The sequence below is a fragment of the Diabrotica undecimpunctata genome, chromosome 7, assembly GCF_040954645.1.
Source record: "Diabrotica undecimpunctata isolate CICGRU chromosome 7, icDiaUnde3, whole genome shotgun sequence".
Classification (NCBI taxonomy): Eukaryota; Metazoa; Arthropoda; class Insecta; order Coleoptera; family Chrysomelidae; genus Diabrotica; species Diabrotica undecimpunctata.
In genome coordinates this window covers 105,809,217-105,834,194 of record NC_092809.1, presented here as the reverse complement: position 1 = coordinate 105,834,194, position 24,978 = coordinate 105,809,217, and the positions used below count along the sequence as shown (strand labels likewise).

Here is a 24,978-nt window from a genome sequence, read left to right as displayed (position 1 = left end):
TATTTTTGAAATACCACAGTGTTATGCTAGGTTTTTAAGAATTTATTACCACCCTAGTAATTTTTCACCCCTTAACTACTCTTTGTGGAAAGTCAATATTATACTATTAAGCGGAAGCTCGAATATTAAGCTTGCCAATTCAAATAACAATTTTGAAATATTACATGATTTTGCTCGATTTATACTAATTTTTCGCCTCCCAACTGACCCGTGGTAGCTTAGGTTAAAATAAAAAAAAGAAATTTTTAAATACCACTATGTGCTACAAAGCTTTTCCAATTGATTTACCACCTTCACAATTGTTTACCCCTATATGAGAAGTCAATAATTCTGCTAGGTTGAATTTTGAACTGACAAAACAAAATTAAAAAAGGTGTTTTTAATAATTTTTTTTTGTGTTGTACTTTTACTTTAACCTTTTTACTATTTTACTTACCTTACTATTTTTTTCTATTTTTATATTTTTCACCTCACACACTGGGTGTGAATTCCGCACTTTACGCTCTAATTTTGGGGGCGTAAAGTCATCCTTTTTACACTGGTTTTTACTAATAAAAATTACTCAAAAACTATTGTACTTAGCACAAAATACACAGTACAGAGGCGCTATATTTGCAATTTATTGTCAAAGTTGAATAATAGTGAAGAGGGCGGTATCAATCTAATATCCGATTAAGACTGCACTCCTTGATTGGCGATATATTTCGCACAGGTCTAAGGATATTTTAACAATAAGTGCGCAAGGTGTCCCGACCCCCCTTTACAATTAGGTAATTAATGTAATAAACATAATAAAACTATTTCAATATGAATATTTCTTACCTGGTAATTATTCTGAGAAATATAACAATTCCATTGTATTTACTAAAACTCAACTTGATTTCAGCTATTTTATATTCATAAAAGGGATTCACGATTCGATTTCGCTTAGCCATGTACTTACGACTCGATTCAGAGTCAATATTTTAAAATAGTTGAAATTTATAATTTTTGAAATACAGTATTTTCATATATTCAATATTTAAACATTTAAAAAATAAATATTAGTTAGCATTGAGTAACATTTCAGAATGTTTTTAATTAGGGTAGTTAAGAAAACAATGACTAGGCTGGTAAAAATATAGTAAAAATCTAGCAGAGCACTTTTGTATTTCCAAAAAGATTTTGCATTTAGCTAGCGTGAATGCGTAGCTTGTTGAATGTTTCCCATTAACTGTAGCTTAGGGGGTCAAAAATTATGAGGGTGGATAAAATTCAGTAAAAACCTGGCAAGTAATTTATACTTTCAGTTACAAGTAGAGTACAATAAAATTGTAAAAATAGATTTTTTATCACCTTAAATATTAACCCAACAGAAATATTGACTTCTCATAAGGAGTAGTTGTGGGGTGAATAATACCACTAGTGTGGTAATATATTTGTAAAAACCTAGGAAAGCACTATGGTATATCATAAATATTTTTTTTTTTAATTAACTAGCTTTAACTAGAATATACTAGCTTTAACCGTAAGCCAGCAGAATCGCTCCCCTTAAGGATAGTTTGGTTGTGAAAAATTATTAGGATGGTAATAAATTAGTGAAAAATGGGTGAATAAATATTACGTAGGTTAAAATGGATTCCGCTCATTTGTCCCCGCTAGCTTAAGGGTCATTAATAAGGGATCAAAGAAGAGGCAATATAAATGTGAAAGATGCATTGCTGATGATTAAAATGAGAAATTACTTTAATGAAATTATTATTAATTTTTTTGTATTAATTTGTGATTTTGTATTTAAATAAAATTTGTTTTTCTAATTACTTAGTTTTTTACTTTCTACACAAGCAAAAATCCAAACTAAGCAACTTATTTTAATCTGGCAAAAAGCAATTTATAAAGAACGGATAAGTAATTCCGACTTTGTACCATAACATACGAAGATATATTTCAATGACTTTTAAACGGCTATTTACGAACTTTAATCATGTATGGGACAATTTCGGAATAGTTACTGTTTTTTCTAATTTTTCATAAAAGTTGTAATTTCCCATTTAAATTAGTGTTTTTGGCAATGTTAATTATAGAGTATTACGAGCCACTTCCCATATCAGTTGGCCCAACGTTAGGTTGATAAGAAAATTAAATTTTAGAGAACAAAAATAAAAGCGCAGCGTAAATTTTAGAAGTTTTAATGCATCGAACAACATTTTTGAATTTCCTAATTACAGAAAATATTTTATAACGTAATAAAAACTATTGATTAAACAGAATAATAATAAATTTACAAAAAACGCGTAACATATGTATATTAACAAAAAAAAATCTGAAAGTTTATCACTGAGTTACTTCCTTTTTATTGTTAATGACATCCACAATTCTTCGAGACATAGTTTTTATCAAGTTATGACAAAATTCTAATGTACCAAACCCATATTTCTTGCAATTTTCCCTTCAATTCGTTGACGGACCTAGCAGGATTTTTTCTCAAACCTTTTTTTATTTCGCGTCACAGTCTCTATCGGGGACAAGTCGGGACTGTTAGAAACCCATTCCAGAAGTGGTATGCCATGGCCTTCAATCCATTTTAAACACTTTTTTGCGGTATAACCTGCACCGTCTTGTTGGAAGACAAAATCTTAAGCTGATGTTAAAAGGTGTTTAATCGATAAAAGAGATTCTTCTAAAATATTCAAATATTTGTCAGCGTTTACAATCCTATCGATAAAATGTAACTTTCCCACACCTTTAGATAACATGCTGCCCCAGATCATGATAGATGCAGGAAATTTGACTCTTCTCTCTTCACACAGTTGATATGGAAAGCTTCATTTTCCTGCGAACGACGCAACTCCTACTGTCTCCAACACACACTTCAAATCTGGACTCATCACTCCATCGTATTGAATACTATTGCGACTATTACGATTGAGTCCAATCTTTATGCTCTTTTGACAAGCTTAGTATATTTTTCTTTTATTGTAATGTTGAAAGTGGCTTTTCTTCGTGTATTGTAATGAAATTTATTAAAAACAATTCGTATTAATTTTTTTAACTATAAAACTAACTTTGTAAGTACCAAATCCTAATTTGTGCGCCTCTCCGTGACATGTTGATCTCATGTGTCTTCCAGTAACGTCACTCCATAAAACGTTTAACTTCATATAATTTGCTCGTCGATTCTTCACTATAATGCGTCTTATTGTCCTGTGATCTGCTTCGGTTATTTTACTTTTTCGTACATTTCCAAGTTTCGTGACGACCGAACCTGTATTTTTGTATCCTCTGACTATATTTCTTACACCAGAGCTTAAAAATTACAACATTTTGCAATTTCCGAATTGGATTTTCCAGAATTAAAAAATCTGAAAATGATTGAACAAATTTTCTCGTCGATAACTTTACCTCGACCCATTGTACAATCCACAAATGGCAAAAAGCTTTACAATACCTACTACAAAATACATTTGACATTAACTGACAATATTTTTTTTGATGTCATTTTTCCATAGCTACCTCTGGATTTAACGTAATTATGAAAAAATCAACGTATGTTGACATAACTGAATGTGAATGCATAGCCAGGGTTTTGTGAAATTTTTTTTATTGTTGAAAATAAATAAAAAACCATAAGGGTAATGTTTTTAATAAATACTAATAAAAATGCCATATTAATTAATATGGGAACTTATAAAAACATGCAGAGTATAATTTGTTTATGATAATCGACTTATCGACTTAAACTGCAAATTCCATAGCTCGGCCAACTGATATGGGAAGAGGCCCCAATGTTACTCCACGCTGATACCAATAAAATTTTAATTATTCGAAATAAAATTAAAAAAAAATATAGTCACACTTAACAAAAACCTGTCCGAACTTACCCAACTCCACCTTATTAATATAGATAAAAACGATAAGAACTTACATGTGTCAGAATTTACTTGCGTAAATATTGTAAATACTACGAAAACTCCAAACAAAGCTGCTGTTGAATGGACTAATCGAAACATTGCTGGTATTTTGTGGCCATAAAACGTTAACAATGTAGTAAACAGTACAGATGGTATTGTACTGACTGTCAAAGATACTGATTGATAATATGATTGCAGAGTGGTCCTATCAACTCCAACCGTCACATCACCACTTATTGTTGTATTTCGAAGTTTGTACATCCAATACTAAAAAGTTCTATATAAAAATGTAGATGTGCTACACTAAGTATTCTTTATTATTTTTAACATTTAAACTTAATATTAATTTTTATTAGTTTGGTTATATCTCCAAAGATGTCATTGTCAAAATTTAAATAAAATCTATGCGTTAATTACTGTGATAATTTTTCGACTGTTTTAACAACCATTCAAATTTCGTCATTTTGTGTCATGTGGAACAATTTCACCCAATCATGTCAACATTAGACTGATAATTGCATTCAGTGCAATTTTCAATCCCTATGACAATGAGAATGTTCAAAGTATAAATGCGCTAATCAAAGAAAAAAATCCCAGAAATACAATCTACAGTCACAAATATATTTGGGGAATGTTCATGGAATTTTGCTGCGGACGAGAATATGAGTTGAATGAACATAGAAGCTTAGAAGAATTGGCGTTAATACTAAAAGATTGGGCCGTCAATATGAGAAAGAAAAACATGGACGAATTCAAAGAGGCAACGGTGAAGACAATGTGGAACGTTTCATGCCAACTATTGCAAGAAAAGTACTATAATGACTATAATATTATGATTGACCCGTTTAACAATATAGTGTTTAAACCAGCCCGAGATGCCCGCGATGCAATCAGGAAGAAACTACAAGCAGATCCATGTAAACGTAAGGCCACTTCAGTTTCGTTAAATTGGTCTGAAATTAACAAAATAGTATTGCTTTGGGATGAAGATACCCCTGAAGGTCTTATGCGTAAATTTTACCATATTGCTGCTGTAGAATTAGCGTGGCGAGGAGGAGAGGCAGTTGTTTGTCTGGTGGATTTTTTTCAAATCGAGAAAAATAACGATGACACTCCAACAAATCGCATTGAATACAATCCGGTATTCAGTAAAACGTGCCAAGGTGGTTCTAAAAGCTGTGCAAGTAGTAAATGGTTGGTTATCAATAGTGAGAGACAAAGATGCCCTGTACGTCTGTTTCATAAACTGATATCAAATCAAGGCGACAATATTACCTCACCACGACTGTTCTTAAAACCGAATCGACACTGGAAAAATGAAACTGACAAATGGTACGATAATGTACCTGTTGGAAGAAATACAATGAATGGATGGACTAAATCTTCTGCTGAAGCAATTGGCTTGAATGTAAAGGAGAAAAAGATAACAAATCACTCGAATAGATCAACTGCTGTTAGCGAATTAGCAAAAAGTGGTATAGAAGAACAAAAATTGCTAAAAATTACTGGTCATGGCAATCAGAATTCTATAAAACCATACTTGAATCTCAATCAAGAACACCACAACAAGAATATAAATATTATGCGTGGTAATAGATCTTCTATAGTAGAGAACAGCAACGAATCTAATGTTAACTTAAATTTTAATAATTGTACTTTCACTAACTGTACTTTTAATAAATAAATGTTTCGTTATGTTGAGTTATGATTTTTTTTTTTCGAAAAATTATCCGCCGAATATCCCTCGGACATTGAATGCCTCATAACTTCATGACAAATTTCTCAAGCTGGTTGCTTGGTAACAGCACTCAACCTTCGGCTTCGTGCTGTTACCAAGGAACGAGCTTTCGATTGTCATGAAATTATCTCGTCTGTTATCAATGTCCTAGGGATATTACTACAGAAAATAAAAGTTTATTGCTATGCTAAAACCTAAAACATAATTATTAAAAAAACTACAGGCCAATAATAGCCTCTCAGACATCTCTCAGCATAAATACTGCTGAGCTGCCAAAGGATCCAAGTAGTGATGAGAGTTGACATTAGCACACCGAAAAAGTAGTGAAAAGAATTCCTCATCGGTTCTAGCTTCTATACTCTTTAACTTCCACATCCAGACATACCAGGAACCAAACCGAGAAAGTTTCGCCGGTGACAGGATCCTTGCAACAAGGCATAAATAAATCATTTGAAGAAATTGAGAAAACCCTCAAGACGAATTTTGATAAAGAGAGAAAGTACTTACGTAAATGGTGTCTCCAGCAAATAAAACGTCAAAATACCTAGGGGTACACCTAGGTAGAAACTTATACCTCAAAGAGTATCTGACGGAAAGAGCGGAAAAACTGAAATGTATGGCACAACATGAGGAGCATCAGCATCTAGACTGCGATCATGTTTTCTGGGCCTACTTTCCTTGTCAGCGGGATACTGTTCTAAAAATATACTTTCAACTAAACAATACAAAGAGAATTATTGCTGGGGTTCTCAAATCCACCATAGTGATTCCAGTCCTAAACCACAATGCATCACTTGAATTACGACGCATATACTTTCTTACAAATGAGTACAGAAAGGTCATTAACAACTGTAATCCACCAATCCACCGAGACATAGATGCTGCTAACACTGATACGTTATTATTGCTTAGCAGAACAAATATCACATCAGATGAAGTGGAAAAAGCAATATCACAACTAAAAGATGGCAAAGCTAATGGACCTGACAATACGTATGCTGAATTCATAAAGCTTTTTAACACCGACTGTACTCAACGACTAACAAAAATATTAGAATGACGAGTAATACCAGGATCATGGCTGAAGACGTTTATTGCTCTATCAAAGAAAACAAATTCCGTATCATGCAATGATGTCCAGACCATCAGCTTAATGAGCCACATTTTAAAGTTATTTCTAAAAATCATACATCAAAGGATATATAGGCTATGCGAAAAAAAAATCAGCCGTACATAGTTTGGTATTCGGAATGCAGTGGGTAAGATAGAGGATGTGAATTGCAATATTTATGCGTGCTTCATTGATTACCATAAAGTGTTCCATACAGTAAAACACGACAAGCTGATGGAGATATTAACAAATATTGGAATAAACATCTGCGATCTAAGAAGTATTAGCAATCTTTACTGGAATTAAACATTGTCTATCCGTACAGAGGCAGCAGAATCGGATGATATCAAAATCAAAGGTGGGGTCCGACAAGGATATGTACTATCACAGTCGCTGTTCAACATATACTCTAAGGAAATCTTTTAAGAAGCAGTAGAGGAGGTTGAAGCTGGAATTAAAATTAACGGAGAATGTATCAATAACATCAGATACGCGGATGAAACGGTAGTATTCGATGAGAGTTATGAAGCCCTCCAGGAAGGAGGGCTTCATAACTCTCATAACTCTCATAACTATTAATGAATAGAATCACAGAAGTGAGTCAGAGATATGGACTTTCACTGAACATTAAGAAAACAAAATGTATGATGATCTCTAAGAAGGAACAGCAAATTGAAAGAATCAGTGTAAATGGTCAACCAGGTTACTACGATGCTATATCTTTCCTATACTGTTGTACGAAGTTGAGTCGTGGACTCTCACAGACGCTAACTGCAAGAAATTTGAGGCCTTAGAAATATGGCTTTATCGTCGAATCCTGAAGATATCCTATACCGACCACGTTACTAACCAGGACGTTTTATTAAGAATGCAAAAAGGAAAAAAGAGTTGTTAACCACAATAAAAACAGCCAAAATCGAATATCTCGGTCACATCATGAGGAACAACGAAAGATATGGGTTGGTGCAATTAATTCTACAAGGAAAAGTAGAAGGACAACGAGGACCAAGAAGAAGAAGGATCTCCTGGCTAAAAAATCTACGTACGTGGTTGAACACAATAACCACAAATCTTTTCAGAGCAGCAGTTTGCAAAATACAAATTGCCATGATGGTCGCCCACATCCGAAACGGATAGGAATAACAAGAAGAAGAAGAAAAAGAAGGCATTCGCTGGACAATGACCACAACAAAAGTGTTTTGTACACACCAAAACCATGGGCTCTTTAGAGACAAAAAACTGTTACCATTCAAAGATTATAAGATCTTGGAGAGGCATTTACTATCTCACCAAATCATAAGGTTATAGTCTAAGAGAATTTTAAGATATTTTAATAATTTTCCGGTCTCAATTCTATAAACCATTTAATATGGAGAGAAATACACCATATGGAGAATTAAATAGTTTTTTCAAAAACTAACATGTTGCAAAGACCATAGTTTTTATTAGAGAAAGAAGAACTTATTGAAATACATAATATATTTTCTTGGTTAAATTGTTCGTTGTTAAATCTTGCCGTATTTCAGTACAATAGATTATTGAAGTAAGACTTGTGTAATGCATACACAACCGTAATAAAATAGCAAAAAAACTGTACTGATTCAGTTAGAATCAAGACAATCTTAAAAAAACTGCCTGGTTTCAAAAAAACTCTCGCATATTTTGACATCATAATATGTAAAATTTTATAAAATTCGTAATTTGTCTCGATGTAAAGACGGCTCTAAAAATAAATAAGACCTTCCAAGAAAACTTTGTAGGTGTATCGCAAATAAAATAGAAGATATATAAAAAAAAAAGAAAAAACTTACCGCCTGCGCTGTACTAAAAAACATAGTTGGCATGATATTCATAAAACCTAAGAGAAAACATAAAATGTGAATTATGAAAAAAGGATCATTCGGTTCATGCTCATCCTTTTTGTACAAACTATATTCTTTCTTTTCTTCATTTTCTTTATATATTACGTGGGACACTAAAATAAACAATATTTTATAAGAATTATAAATATCTACAAATAACGTTTTTAATGATATATAAAAGGCTTGTTAGTTGTAGAATTACAAATTTTCAGTTTTTTAAGAGAAATAACATCAATTCACTAATAAGGAATCCTTATTAGTGCTCATGATTAAGGTTATAAAGCAATCTTTTTGAGATAAAAATATGTTACTTTGAGGAATACTTCTAAGTTGGTATGAAAGATTTTTTCTTTTACACACACCGTCCTACAATCAATTGAATTATTGTAGATCTTTCATTGGTCCATGTAAATCCTTGGGCAGATGTACTACATATAAGCTCTAAAGTTAGGGTACTATTGGGACAGCTAGTACAGCTGAAAATGAGCGAGTTTGATGCTTTATTGAAGTCATTGTTGCTGGATATAATTAGGTGTTCGGAAACAGAGCACTGGACACCGAAATGTTGCCTATTGCTCGAACGATGCTGTTACTACTCGGAGTAAGGAACGCATCAAGTCAAAATGACATATACTACGTCTAAATATGAGAGATGATGTGGATACACGGAAAGAGGTGATGTGTTGATAACTGGAAGGATCGGGGGATTACCTCTTTTCGTACTAAAATACTCTGGAAAAATATTAGCCTCTTACCTGCTGCACCTTGTCGTAGAGACTAAATAACTCTGGAAAAATATTAGCCTCTTACCTGCTGCACCTTGACTAAATATAGAAGAGGCACTAGGACCAGAAGTTTGCAACTTGCGGTGAAAAGAGTGTTTGTGGAGATAAGTGTAAAATCGATGATGGATTTGTATGAATTCTTGTCGAGTGATATTTTTTCAAGGGTTCTAGAAGTAAAGAAAATTTGTTCTAATTAAGAATAAATAAAAACAGAGAATGAGCCAAAGTATACAGCACTATGCTTACATGATGACAAAGGTTTCTAAATGTTTTTTATGCAACAGACTGCTGGGAGAGATCTAAAAAGTGCAACGTCCATCTTAGGTACAGTATAACTTTGAGTGAGATGGTTTCATGATGCAGTTATGAGGTGAAAGAGATTTATTTAACACTGGTACACGACATACTAGGAGCTATTGTGATCTAGAGATATTAGATATAAAACTTTAGTTCAGCATCCTAGGGAGAATTCTCTAGAAGATAAGCAAAAGATAAGTGATCTCTATATAGTTCGAGTAATAAAGAACTACCTAAATAATAGGGAAATATATTTATATAATTCAGGTGTTTACAGCACATGGCTTTTTCGGTTCCTACCTTATTACTTAGGTGGGTGGACCACAGTGGGGTTGCTGGTTAAATTAGGTGTTCACAGAATTGTAGAAGCAGTCCACAGGAGCATGGTGGCAGTGCGGTATACATCAAAGACAAGTTGAGTTGAGTATTCCGCTGCAGAGGTGCGAATTGATAAGAAGAAGATTGTAATCCTCACCATATACCGAACAGAAGACCCACAAGTTTTAATAAACAAATTAGACCAAATACTTTGTGATTTATTTATTTTTTTTTGGTTAAATGGCATAGGCAAGTGCCATACAGCCAGTCACAACATGAAAATATTCTACCCAGAAAGAAGATTGTGTAGTACAATATAAAAAGATAATATAAATTTCAAACTTAAGTAGCATTACAAATTTTAAGCATTAAAATTATTATTAAGGATAGGATAGAGATAAAACATGGACACTCGTTTCTCGTCTAGGGACCCATCAAGGCATTGCTTTTAAGACAAACTAGATTGGGTCACGGATAAAAGGTAATAACAAATGGGGTAAAACAGAGGTTAGGATTCTAATTACAGTTAAATATTAAGCTTACTTTTGCAAATAAATTCCATCAAACATTCATTTACAACTCTTATATTTAGAGATAGCAGATAGCACATATTGAACGGAGAACAAATTTTGATGTTATGTGAGCGGAACAAATACAGTGCGTGGTGTATAAGTGCAACAAATATCAACCACTACATAAAAAAGATGATGTTACTAAGATGGAGAACTATAGACCAATAAGCCTTCTTCCATAATTCTCGAAAATATTCGAAAAAGCTATATATTCCAGATTACAAAACTTTTTTACTACAAACAACTTATTTAGTAGTTCGCAGAGTGGTTTTCTCGCAAGGCGATCTGTTGGGAGGGATAGGCTTTCGATAGCCTATATCATGTTCTCTTATTACAAAAATTTCATCGTTGTCTTCGCGAAGTTCGCCGGGAACATTAAGAAGAAGCAGAACTAATCTGACTTCTGAATAGAGTCAGAAATACTGGATATTATTGACTGTCGATATAAACAAACAACACAGTTTATTAGGGCTGCAGCCCTAATAAACTGTGTTGTTTGTATATATATATATATATATATATATATATATATATATATATATATATATATATATATATTGTTATGATGTGTTTTTTGTTTGAATGATGAGCAATGAGTATTTTTAATAATATAGGGTTTTTATCGCGGTTCTCAAAGAATTAGCTTGTAAGTACTTTTTTAAATTATCTTTATTATAACTATTATGAAACACACATATATATCTAACCTAGTCAATGTAAATTTAAAATAAACTATCTTTAAACTGATATTCTTATAAAACTAATTAAATTCTATAGACAATCTAAAATTTAAACAAACTATCTTCAAAATTGAAATTGTTATGACACTAACTAAATTATATTAACAAAATTTTGTACCTTTCTTTCACTGAATGCCTAAATGAACTATTTTCCACTAAGTATATAGATTCTAATCACCACTGAATGTCTTCGTACTTCAGTTATCCTTGTTTTTTGTGAAATTACTTTTTCAATTATCAGCTTCTACCAATTTAAGATATATTTTTCTTCACCAGCATCTATAATACACCACCAACCAAACCAGCAAACAGCATTTATATTTATTCTTCTTTTCAATATACCAATATCCAATTATTATAAGTTGATTTATACTAATCTCCAACCAGAATATAATTTAATTTCTTCCAATATACCTTTTTTTATCTTCAATAATTATTTGTGTATAATTATAAATGTGCATTAAATTATATGCATAATTTTTAATCTTCATTTAACTCACTATATTAAACTATTGGACTATTTGTACTTGATTCACTGACTCTAACTAACTTTCATAATAAACTGCTTGACTTCTGACTAAAAAAACTTAAAAACTGCCAAAAACTCTTCTGACTGCACTATCTACAACTTTTCTGACTAAAAACTTTCAAAAACTCCCTCTTGAATCCAAATCACGGGTATTTATATGTTTTTTGGATTTCTAGAACCATCTCGTAAGATATCATGTTCTATTCAGTTCTATTTAATACATGTCTGAATTTTCTGGAACAAACCATTTCGCAAACATGGCCATCTCCGGAGATCCAGAGAATTCCATTCTTTTCTATTAATAATTTTGTTTACATTTAGGCTTTTCAGATCAGAATATATAATTAAATTAGTAACTTAACATTCTAATTTAATAAAATACACATTTCAAACAATATATTATTATAACCCACTTTATATTCGTAAATATTCTTAAACGTCACTTCAGAGTATAAATATCTGTCAATCTCCGAGAGTATTTTTGGTTGCCTAAGCACATGGCTCACTTATATATATTTACAATATTAAAATACAACTTTTTATAATTATTATATGCTAATTTATTAAAAATGCCCTCACATAAATATATTTTTATTAAATTCTCTAGTATATAACTTATTTAAAACAACCAAATATCTAATATTATGTAGTATATAACTTATAAATTATTTTCTATAAACCCTAATCGTCACAATACCCCAAAAATAATATTTAAAATAAATAATTTACTTATTATTTTTTTAAATATTAATTTTCTCATACCTTATTAAATTTAATAAATTAATAATTCAATTTTTTATTATTATTTAAAGTGTGTTAAATACATCCCTGTTCGCTGTCTATGTCAAATCACAACAGAGAACAACGGATCACAGTTCGGCTATTCTATGGTCAAACTGTCATGTCAAATGGAGAGAATAAAATATAACCTTAATTAAAAATATAATGGATATTGTTTTCTGTTTATTTATAGACAAAATCTAGGAATTATTTCTATTCAAAATAACTTTCATCAATATAAATTGGTAAGTTTTTTCACTTTATTATATTAGAAAGACATTTTTATAGCAATTATAGTATCAATTTTGTGTCTAACCCCAAATTATGATTTTTAGGGTACAAATTAATTTCCATATATACAAAATTCAACAAGTATGATGTCAAATTGATTCAAAATAATGAAATCTACCATCTACCATTTAACAAATCAAGTCTATTGAATAAAATGGATATATCAGTAAGTTATTAGTGTTATTATATTTGTGTTAAAGGTATAGAAAATATTATTCAATCTCTTCATGATATTGAAAAATGTCGTTGATATGAAATATGCCTCTTAGTCTGTTCTCTGCATCTATTAACACATAACTATTTAGTCCATTCTGATTTTCAATTGTATATGGACCTTCAAACATTGGTTGTAATTTCTTACAACGGTTTTCTTTAACATTACTTTTTCTAAGTGAACGAATTAACACTTGGTCTCCTTTTTGAAATGTGATTGGTTTTTTTATATTTCGATTTTGTCTTCTGATATATTTTTCAGCTTTCCTCCTAATTCGGTTATTCACTTTCTGCATTACTTGTTCTAACATATCCTGATTATATTCACTAATCCACTTTCTGTTTCCTATATGGCCAAACATTAAATATTCTGGTACTTCTTCTGTATTCAAATTATGTGTATTATTTAAAAAATACTCTACTTGTGGTATATGTTGCTGCCAAGTTTCATGTTGGTTTTGGCACAGTATCCTTAAATATTTTATAACTTCTTTAATATATCTTTCTGCAGGATTTGCCTGAGGATGTCTGATACTTGTAAAATGAATGTTGATTCCCTTTTTCTCACAAAATGTCCGAAATTTTTGGTTGTTAAAATATGTAGCATTATCTATTATGCAATTTCTAAATGGTCCTATTTCTTCGAAAAATTGATTAATATATAATTTTAATGTTTTAACATTTGTTCTAGAGCAGGGATATAGTTTAATAAATTTTGTATATAAATCAACTATCACTAGTATATGCTTTTTTCCTGTTGGACTGAGAACTAAATTTGAAATAAAATCCATGGAAACTGTATTTAGTTTTTCATATACAACATTAGATTTATATGTGTTCTGGTTTTTGAAATTCTTTTCTTTGTTTAGTTGACATATTGGGCATTGGGTAGTAATTTCTTTTGCTATACTTATGTCATTCTTTGCAAAATAATTGTCCCTAAATAGCATCCATAGCTTTCTTGAACCAATATGCATATAATTGTTATGTAAATTTTTCAATATTTTCTTTGCTAAAGTTCTAGTTATTACATATACTTCTATGCCATTTATTATTTTATAATATACCCCATCTTTCCTAAGGACTTTTTGTTTTTCACTCAAATTGATCTGATCTCTTATAATTTCTTCTTTAGAATATAATCCAGTACTTTCTACTAATTGATTTAATCCAATTTTTATTGTTCGCTGCCCTTTTTGTGGTGTATTTTCTAACCTTGATAAAGCATCTGCCACTATATTGGATTTTCCAGAAATGTATTTGATTTCAAAGCAGTATTCACTAAGTATTAGACTCCACCGATGTATTCTACTGTTTCCATATTTGTTATTTAATATAGACGTTAAAGCTTGGTGATCTGTTTCTATTGTAAATTCATTACCCAACAAATAAAATCTTAATTTTGTGACACAGTGTATTATACTTGCTAGTTCTAATTCTGAAACTGAGTAACCCTTTTCATGTGGCTTTGTAATTCTTGAAATGAATTGTATTGGGTATTCGACCCCATCATGTATTTGTAATAATACCCCTGATAATCTCTCTATGGATGCATCTGTTCTTAATATGAATGGCTGTGTGTAGTCAGGATAGTATATTTTCAAATTTGACAGAAAAATGTTCTTAATCTCTTGGAATGCTAGTTCTCTTCTCTGATCCCATCTCCATTTTACACCTTTTCTCAGTAGTTCAAGTAATGGAATTTCTTTTATACTTAGATCTGGTATCATCCTTTTATAATAATTAATTATTCCAATAAATCCTCTTAAAGTTCTTAAATTGTGTGGTGTTTTATATTCCTGAATGACTTGTGTCCGTTCTGGATCCATTTCGATTCCCTTAGTGTTAAGTTTATAACCTAGATATATGACTTCTTTTTGAAAAAATGTACATTTTTCTTGATTTATTTTTAGTCCAACTTTGTCTAATCTATTTATTATAATTTTTAGGTGTTTCTCATGATCTTCAGCCGTTTTAGAAAAAATTAAGATATCATCAATGTAGTGAATTACAAAATGTTCATATTGATCCAAAATATCATGAAGACATCTACATAGAGCACTGCAAGATGATTGAAGTCCAAATGGTACTACTTTGAATTGATATACTACTCCATCTATCTGAAATCCTGTATACTGTCTACTTTTTCTTTCTAGAGGTATTAACCAGAAACTATGCTGTAAATCGATTTTAGTGAAAAATGACATTCCTGTAATTCTTCCTAATATTCCATCTATACTCATTGGTGCTTCAAATTGCTTTTCAGTAATCTTGTTAATATTCCTTGCATCCAAACATAACCTGATTTCACCTGATCTTTTTCGTACTACTACTATGGGGTTAATAAAACGTGTGTCTGCCTTCTCAATGATCCCATCTTCTAACATATTATTAATTGTTTTGTTTACTTCTTCTCTGTATTTATATGGTATTGGGTATGATTTTGTTTTAAAATCTTTTTCTTCTTTAACTTTTATACTATGGATATAATTTTGTGCAATTCTATTTTCTTTATTGACAAGTCCCTTGTGTTGCTGTAATATGGAAATGACTATTGATTTATATTCTTCAGGGCAATTTAAAACTTTTATCATATCTTCTTCTTTACAAATCACATTATTCTTCAATATGTACTCATTATTCCTTGCTTCCAATTTTACGCACTCCGCCTCGTAGGCATCCATCTGCTTAAAATTTCCATTCCTTAAATATTCACTACAATAATTATTCTTTACATTCTTCTGGGACATTTCCCTATCATCAAAATACATTTCTTCTTCATAAACATCATTATTTTCTTTTAATAATATCCTATCAACTCTTATTCCTTCTTCTACCTCATCTTTCTGCATAAATTTAATTATTTGCCCTTCCAAAGTTACCATTTTTTCTTCAAAATCTATCTTTACTTTCTTCTTTTCCAATTCATCATTTCCCATTAATATATCAACACATAAATCCTTGACAATAAATCCTTGCATATTAATTTCTTTATTAAGAATATTAATTTTAAAATTGGCTAGTTTATCAATTTCACCCAACTTCTTATTATTTGCACCAATAATTTTAATTTTTGGAATCTTTATTATATCTGATAGTTTTAATGTATTAAAAATAAAATTCTCCGAGACTAAAGTACTTTCTGAACCAGTATCTATCATAATCTTAATCATTTTATTTTTGGCCAAAGCATTTATATAAATTAAATTAATAGATTCAATAATTTTATCTTCATCTAAAGAAATAAATTCAGAAGGTTTTTCATAATAGCAATGGCCTAACTTGTAATTCAGAAAGTTTACTGCACAAAATTTTGATTATTAGAATTGTCAGATTGTATCTGACCACTTGGATCTGATGTACTATGTCTTTCCCTACTATGACTTCTACTCACATTTTCCTGCCTTGTACTACTTCGTTCCCTGTCTTCGCAGCTTCTATTCCTTCGAACACAATTTACCTGTCTGTTATAGTTAGGTCGCTCTGTATTTCTTCTATTGTTAAAATCTTGTCTATTATTATTAGTAGTGTTATTAAAATGTTGTCTATTATAACTAGTATTGTTACTACAATTTTGTCTAATTTGATTACTGTTATTATTATTAAAATTTTGTAAATTATTACCATACCTAGTATTATTGTTATATGATTGTCTATATTGTTGATTATCATTTTTATTATATTGAAAGTTATTATTGTTTTTTCTGTTGTTATTATTACTTGTCATATTGCCTCTTTGTATTCTTTGAATAAAATTAATAAAACTATCTATTGTTTGAATATTTTGTACAGTTACGGTTTGCACAACATCAGCATCAAAATGTCTAGATACATTTAAGACTGTTTCATCCTCTCTAAGTGGTGGTTCTAAATATTTTGCAACTGTTATCAATTTCAATGCATAATCTACCATATTTGATTTTAAATTTTGATTATACTTTCCAAAATATAGAATTTCTCTAAACTTGGCTTGCTCTAGTTCACCCCAATAATAATTTAAAAATTTATTTTCAAATGTTTGAAAATTATCTAAATCATTCTCAATACTAGCAAACCAAGTTGCTGCATTGTCATTTAATGTCATTCTAATATAATCTTTAATATCATTAATATTATTCACCAATCTTAATTTATGTTTTAAACTATTTATGTATACTCTAGGATGCAAATTTTTTATATTACCAGAGAATTTAATCCCAGTCTCATTTGTTAAATTTAAGTAAGGTCTCCCTATGTCTCTCATTTGTGAAATATCATCTATTCTCTGTTCCACATTTCTTATTTGATTACAATTTATTTGGATATTTTGTTGTATATCGTCTAATTTTTCTTCTGTGTTTCTCCTGTCTTCGTTAATTTTTACTTCTAAGTTACATTTCTGTAACTCTATTTTCTGTTCTATATCTATCTTATTATCTTGAATAATCCTCTTTACTTCTGTCCTCTCATTGTCTATCCTTTTCTTGTAGTCATTCCGTATACTTTTTATTTCATTTGCTACTTTTTTCTCTGCAGCTTCAAGTTTTTTATCCATTTGTTTTACAATTTTATTATTATTATCTTCTATTTTCTTTTCTAATTTTCTATAATTCTCTTCCAATTTCTGTTCCATTTTTTTCATGTCTTCTTTGACTTCTTTTGAATTCTCTTCCAATTTTTTCGTATTCTCTTCCATTTTCTGTTCCATTTTTTTCATGTCTTCTTTGATTTCTTTTGAATTCTCTTCCATTGTCTTGTTCATCTGCATCATTAATGACATCAAAGCTGCCATATTGACATTTTCCTCTCTTTCTGGATTCATTTCTGCAGTATCTTGTGGAACTTGAACTAAACTCTCCTCTTGTATAGGTTGTGTTTCTACTTCCACATCTTCTTCATTCTTTTTGCTTCTTGTACCTTTCTTTCCTTGAGACATTTTGAGACTTTACTTGTTCAAATATAATTAAAAATAAAATCTATAATTTTTTCTTTCTACTGATAATTAATTTACTTATATGAGAGCACTTATCTTCCCAAACTAATTCTTTTAAATAGAGAGCCACCGCGTTGGGTGCCAAATTGTTATGATGTATTTTTTTGTTTGAATTATGAGCAATGAGTATTTTTAATAATATAGGGTTTTTATCGCGGTTCTCAAAGAATTAGCTTGTAAGTACTTTTTTAAATTATCTTTATTATAACTATTATGAAACACACATATATATCTAACCTAGTCAATGTAAATTTAAAATAAACTATCTTTAAACTGATATTCTTATAAAACTAATTAAATTCTATAGACAGTCTAAAATTTAAACAAACTATCTTCAAAATTGAAATTGTTATGACACTAACTAAATTATATTAACAAAATTTTGTACCTTTCTTTCACTGAATGCCTAAATGAACTATTTTCCACTAAGTATATAGATTCTAATCACCACTGAATGTCTTCGTACTTCAGTTATCCTTGTTTTTTGTGAAATTACTTTTTCAATTATCAGCTTCTACCAATTTAAGATATATTTTTCTTCACCAGCATCTATAATACACCACCAACCAAACCAGCAAACAGCATTTATATTTATTCTTCTTTTCAATATACCAATATCCAATTATTATAAGTTGATTTATACTAATCTCCAACCAGAATATAATTTAATTTCTTCCAATATACCTTTTTTTATCTTCAATAATTATTTGTGTATAATTATAAATGTGCATTAAATTATATGCATAATTTTTAATCTTCATTTAACTCACTATATTAAACTATTGGACTATTTGTACTTGATTCACTGACTCTAACTAACTTTCATAATAAACTGCTTGACTTCTGACTAAAAAAACTTAAAAACTGCCAAAAACTCTTCTGACTGCACTATCTACAACTTTTCTGACTAAAAACTTTCAAAAACTCCCTCTTGAATCCAAATCACGGGTATTTATATGTTTTTTGGATTTCTAGAACCATCTCGTAAGATATCATGTTCTATTCAGTTCTATTTAATACATGTCTGAATTTTCTGGAACAAACCATTTCGCAAACATGGCCATCTCCGGAGATCCAGAGAATTCCATTCTTTTCTATTAATAATTTTGTTTACATTTAGGCTTTTCAGATCAGAATATATAATTAAATTAGTAACTTAACATTCTAATTTAATAAAATACACATTTCAAACAATATATTATTATAACCCACTTTATATTCGTAAATATTCTTAAACGTCACTTCAGAGTATAAATATCTGTCAATCTCCGAGAGTATTTTTGGTTGCCTAAGCACATGGCTCACTTATATATATTTACAATATTAAAATACAACTTTTTATAATTATTATATGCTAATTTATTAAAAATGCCCTCACATAAATATATTTTTATTAAATTCTCTAGTATATAACTTATTTAAAACAACCAAATATCTAATATTATGTAGTATATAACTTATAAATTATTTTCTATAAACCCTAATCGTCACATATATATATATATATATATATATATATATATATATATATATATATATATATATATATGGTTTTATTTTGAAAGAAGTTACCCGCACTATTCTTATATTAAGAAATTATATGAAGTTTGAAGTGAAATAAAATATTACAGCAAACATATCCTTAAAGTTAACAAATACAAATCTCCCATAAAAGACACAAGTATTAAATAAAAATAATTCATAACAATTACCTTTCTTTGGAACTTCTGTATCAGCATCTACATCCATTGCCGTATCTAGGAAGGAGTGTCGTTGTCGTGATAATCATACAGATCTGTCTTAATAAAAACAAAACTTTTAGCATTTGTCCTACTAAACCTTGCTTCATCAAAACTTTATCAATTTACTTGATAACATTATTTTCTTTATGATAATATATAAGTAGGTAACGGATTAGTACTAGTATAATAAACTTTACTACTCAAAATTTTTGTTTGATGTTAATATTGTTTAAATATCTGTTTTAAACGGATTAAATTGTTTTAAATATAGTTAGGCACCGTCCCAACGTCAATAAAAGAAGGCTCAGATACAGATTATAAACTGAATATTTCTGTATATAAGTAAAACAATAAAACACGAGTATGATTGCTGGGCATTATATTTACGAAGGTAAAAAAGGATGAAATAACAAAAAGAAAAATGTTTTTAATAGATAGATATTATCTAGGTATATATCGATACCATCGTAATGTGCAGATTTTCAATTATTCTGTTATGAGTGACTCCATATTTATTTTCTGTAATATGTTGCTGTTTTTCATCTATTTTATTTCAGCTGTTTTATTTTTTTATCAAAGAAAAATTCAATAGACGTAAACTATTCTCCAAATCTCTAAAAGAACAAAAGAAATAAAGAAAAATATACAGTAGATTATGAAGATCAAAATAAGGGCGAAATAAACTTTCCAATATCAATGGATGAATTAGAAGCGGCAATGAAAATCTAACGAACATTTACTCAGCATCTACAACGAAATCTTCTCGAAAAATATATTTCAAAAATCCTGGAGAAATTAATAATAATTCCTATTCTTAAACGAAGTAATTCAAAATCAGATTCCGAAACATATTGGACAATACCTCTTACTTGTATTGTAGGCACAATGCTAGAGAAATTATAAATAACAGACTCAAGTAATATCTGGAATCCAAGAAATTAATTATACCAGAACAGGGTGGCTTACGAAAACCTCGTTCTACTGTAGACAATCTTATTGATGTAGAACTGGAAAAACATGAGGGTTTCGCAATTAAACAACACTGTATCGGAATATTTTTGGCATTAATAAAGCCTGCAGTTCAATATGGAAATACTTAATTTCAAAAACCCTTAGCGAATGAAAAATAAGAGATAATGTACTGAAATATATCAAACTTATTAAAAAATAGACAGCTTTAAGTGACAGTATATGGTATATATTCCTCAACAAGAAATCAAGTAAATGTTATAACACAGGGCTTGATCTTGTTTCACAAGATCAAGGCACAACTCTGTTTCTTATAGCTATGAACTCTGTTACCACAAAAATTAAACATCCTGTAAAAGTTAGGATATGCAGATGATTTAGTTATACTTGGTAGAGGGAAGAACCTAACATCCATATCCATCTCCAAAAAGCCGTAAATCATATTGAAGAATGGTCATTAACAAGTTCACTTCAATACCCTTAAAACCAAAGCAGCATGTTTTACGAAAAGTCACCAAATAACTTATATTAAAATGAAGGATAGCTTAAACATGTAGATGAAGTTAGATTCCTTGCTATAATCTTATATATATCTTATATATAATAATATAATCTACCAACAACTAACTCGAAAGACACATTTAGAATATATAAAAAAGACAGGTTAGTCTGGAGTGAATTTATTACGATCTATTGTAAACAACAAATGGAACGCCGATTTTTTACATTACTGTATATTTACAAGGCCCTATTATGTTCCAAACTCTACTATAGTATGATTAATAGTTTACAACTTCTCCAAAAAAATAAGTACCTAAAAACAATAGATGTGATTCAAAATACAAGTCTTAAAATTTCTTTAGGAGCACAACACAGCTCAGAAGTCTAATACAAACCTATACTGGGAAACTTCTTCTTCTTTGAGTGCCTCTCCTATCGGAGATTGGATATCATTAGGGCGATTCTAAATTTATTTACTGCTGTTTTGAATAATTCGTTAGTGGTACAACCAAACCACTCTCTTAAATTTCTCATCCAGGACATTCTTCTACGGCCTGGATTTCTGCGTCCTTGGATTTTTCCTTGCATTATATTTTGTAAGACTGTGTACTTTTGTCCTCTCATCAGGTGGCCAAAGTATTCAAGTTTTCTCTTTTCATATTCAGTATAACTTCTGGATCGTTATTTATTCTGCGTATTACCTCTTCATTTGTAATTTTATCCACCCAACTTATTTTGAGTATACGGCGGTAGCACCACATCTCAAAGCTTTCAAGATTTTTAACATTCTTCTGTTTAAGAGTCCATGCCTCAATACCGTAAAGCAAAGTACTGAATACATAGCATTTTAACATTCTAGTTCGTAGCTGAATACTAATATTACGATTACAAAATAGTTTTTTCATTTTTATAAAGGTAGACCTGGCAATTTCAATACGTCTTTTTATCTCGTGATTTTGGTCACCTGTTTCATTAATGAGGGTTCCCAAGTATTTGTATTTGTTTACTTTTTCGAGTTGGGAACCGTTTATTGCGATACTAGTGTCATGTATTGGATTCTTACTGAAGGTCATATATTTTTTTTTTGACATTCATCCTTATGCCGTAGTTATTACATATCTTATTTATACTTCCAACTAGATGTTATCTTCCGCTGTTCTTGCCATTATGACAGTATCGTCAGCATATCGAATGTTATTAATAACTTCTTCATTGACTATTATCCCTTCGTTTGCATGTGAGAGAGCTTCTTGGCATATTTGTTCGCTGTAGATATTAAACAAGAGCGGTGACAATATACAACCCTGTCGTACTTCTCTACGTATTTCTATTTTGTCCGATGTTTGGTCTTCTATTTTTATATTAGCTCGCTGATTACAGTACAGATTTAATATTATTTGTATGTCCCTGGTGTCGATGTTCTTACCCTCCAGGATTTCTTTGAGTATATTGTGGCGTACTTTGTCAAAGGCCTTTTCAAAGTCTATAAAGCAGGCGTGTAGCTCTTAGTTAACATCTAGACATCTCTGTATTAGGACGTTTAAGGCAAAGAGAGCTTCTCTTGTACATAATCCTTTTCTGAATCCCATCTGTGTATCGTTAATATCGATATCTAATTTTTGATATATTCGGTTGTGGATGACTCGAAGAAATATTTTAAGCAGATGACTCATCAAGGAGATTGTTCGATGATCAGAACATTGCGTTGCCTTAGTTTTCTTCGGTATGGTGACAAACGTAGACAGCAACCATTCTTGAGGTATTATACCAGTACTGTATATTGTATTGAATAGATGTAATACTATGGTTACGGATTTATCATTCAAAAGCTTTAACAGTTCTGTAGGAATTTCATCAGGTCCATTTGCTTTTCCATTTTTAGCGTTACTTATTGCGTATTCTACTTCTTCTTTCAATATGTCTGGCCCAGTTGCATTGATTATCTGAGTTAAGTTCTTTCTGTCGTCTTCAAATAATTCATTCAGGTATTCTATCCATCTTTTTATTTTATTCTTTAGATCTACAATATGATTTCCATTATGCTTCCTGTTATCTCTTTCACTTTTTTATGCGTATTAAACGCATCGTACTTTTTCTCATAGGTTTCCATTTCTTCACACTGTTCTTTAATCCACGCCTCTTTGGCTTCTTTTATTCTCTTTTTTATGTGTTAGTTTATTTCTTTGTATTTGTCTAGGTAATTCTTCATATTTCTTTTTTGTTCCATTACGTCTAGTATATCTTGTGTCGTCCACCACTTATTCTTTGTTGTTGTTTTTGTAAGATGTTTCTTTCCTGCTGTTTGTATAGCTGTATTTATGTACTTTAATTTTTGGTTGACATTAGTTGTATTGTTAATTTGTTGCTACACTGAACGGAGATTTTCATTTATTTCTTTTCCTGTTTCTTGTCGTATATTTTTGTTTCTAAGTTTATTTAAATCTAGTGCCTTTCTGTGTGGTCTTCTAATCTTTTTTGGTCTCGCCTCTATCACAGTAACTACCGGATTATGATCTGAGCCTATATCAGCTCCTGGGTACGTCTTAGTACATTTAACAGCATTACGATACCTCCTTGCTATCATAATGTACTCTATTTGATTTCTCACTATTTTTTCTTTGGTATATTGTGGAGATATCCATGTATATAACCGTCGAGGAGGTAATTTGAAAAAGGTGTTTGTTACTGGGAAACTATAGATATCCTACTCAGGTTTAATATATAATATTGTAGCGTGATTAAATAAAACGAGCGGTTCGAATTTATATACATATATTTATTTATAAGTTTACAGTTCGGTACTCTCTTATCAACTAAACTCCTAATCATCGTTACTTGTATATATACTAAAGTTACTATTCGAGAACATTCTGGCGTTGTCCCACCTCTAATTGCCTGATCGACGATGCGGTTTTCTAGATTCGTCCTTCTAAGAATTATGACGTTTCGGAGATGGGCTATTTCGTTACACTGCTCCCCTCTTAAATCTGATCGTCCCGATCAGCAACTCTATATGTAGGCACAGGATGGCGGAATCTACAGGACTCTCCAGCTCTGCATGAACCCTTTAGAAAGAAATAACAGTCTACTGACTTTGAAGGATGCGATCTCATCGGGTTAATGCAACACACAGTAATTCGTACGCCGGTTTCTCGGAAGATTACTTCAAGCATGCTTCTGACAATCTTCCAGTCCAGATTATCTAGTGCATGGCCTATCTTGGGTAAGGCCAAATTCTTGATGTCGTAATTGCACACAATTTTCTTCAAATTAGTTAGAGCACGCCATATATCCTCGTAGCTTGCCCTGTCTGTATACGACTTCCTGGTCACCATATACAGCAAAGATCGAGAACCATCTTCTAATCTCAGTACTCTTCCAACTTTAGGCTGCTGGTTTTTTAACTCGTCCAAACGACCGAATTTCTTATAAAATACGGATGAGATTCCTTTAGTCATCTCAAGATCTTGGGCAACACAGTGGGCTAGAGAGACGTTATGCGGAACACTAAAAAGATCCTGCTGAACTTCTGTGATCACGCCGAATCTAGCACTCTTTCTCTCTGCGTAATTTGACATAAATTCATTAAAGCTTGGTCGCCGGTCATCTTTGATCTCATGTTGAAGGGTTCGTGCTTCTTCTGTGTCATTTGAGCCAGCATATGGTGC

At 30.8% G+C, this 24,978-nt stretch overlaps 1 protein-coding gene across 2 annotated transcripts in view; it reads right to left on the bottom strand.

Annotated features, from left to right (window-relative positions):
* The window catches only part of LOC140445688 (equilibrative nucleoside transporter 3-like), an 84,310-nt gene that overhangs the window by 47,559 nt on the left and 11,773 nt on the right, over nucleotides 1–24,978 (bottom strand). Inside the window, exons 2-4 of one of the 2 annotated variants that reach the window (XM_072537943.1) lie at nucleotides 19,811–19,897; nucleotides 8,551–8,714; nucleotides 3,905–4,157 (exon numbers count right to left, since the gene is read on the bottom strand). In XM_072537943.1, coding sequence (XP_072394044.1) covers nucleotides 3,905–4,157; nucleotides 8,551–8,714; nucleotides 19,811–19,847 — 454 coding nt within the window. In that variant the 5' untranslated portion in view covers nucleotides 19,848–19,897. The remainder of the gene's footprint in view (nucleotides 1–3,904; nucleotides 4,158–8,550; nucleotides 8,715–19,810; nucleotides 19,898–24,978) is intronic. The other variant, XM_072537944.1, reaches the window with a different exon arrangement.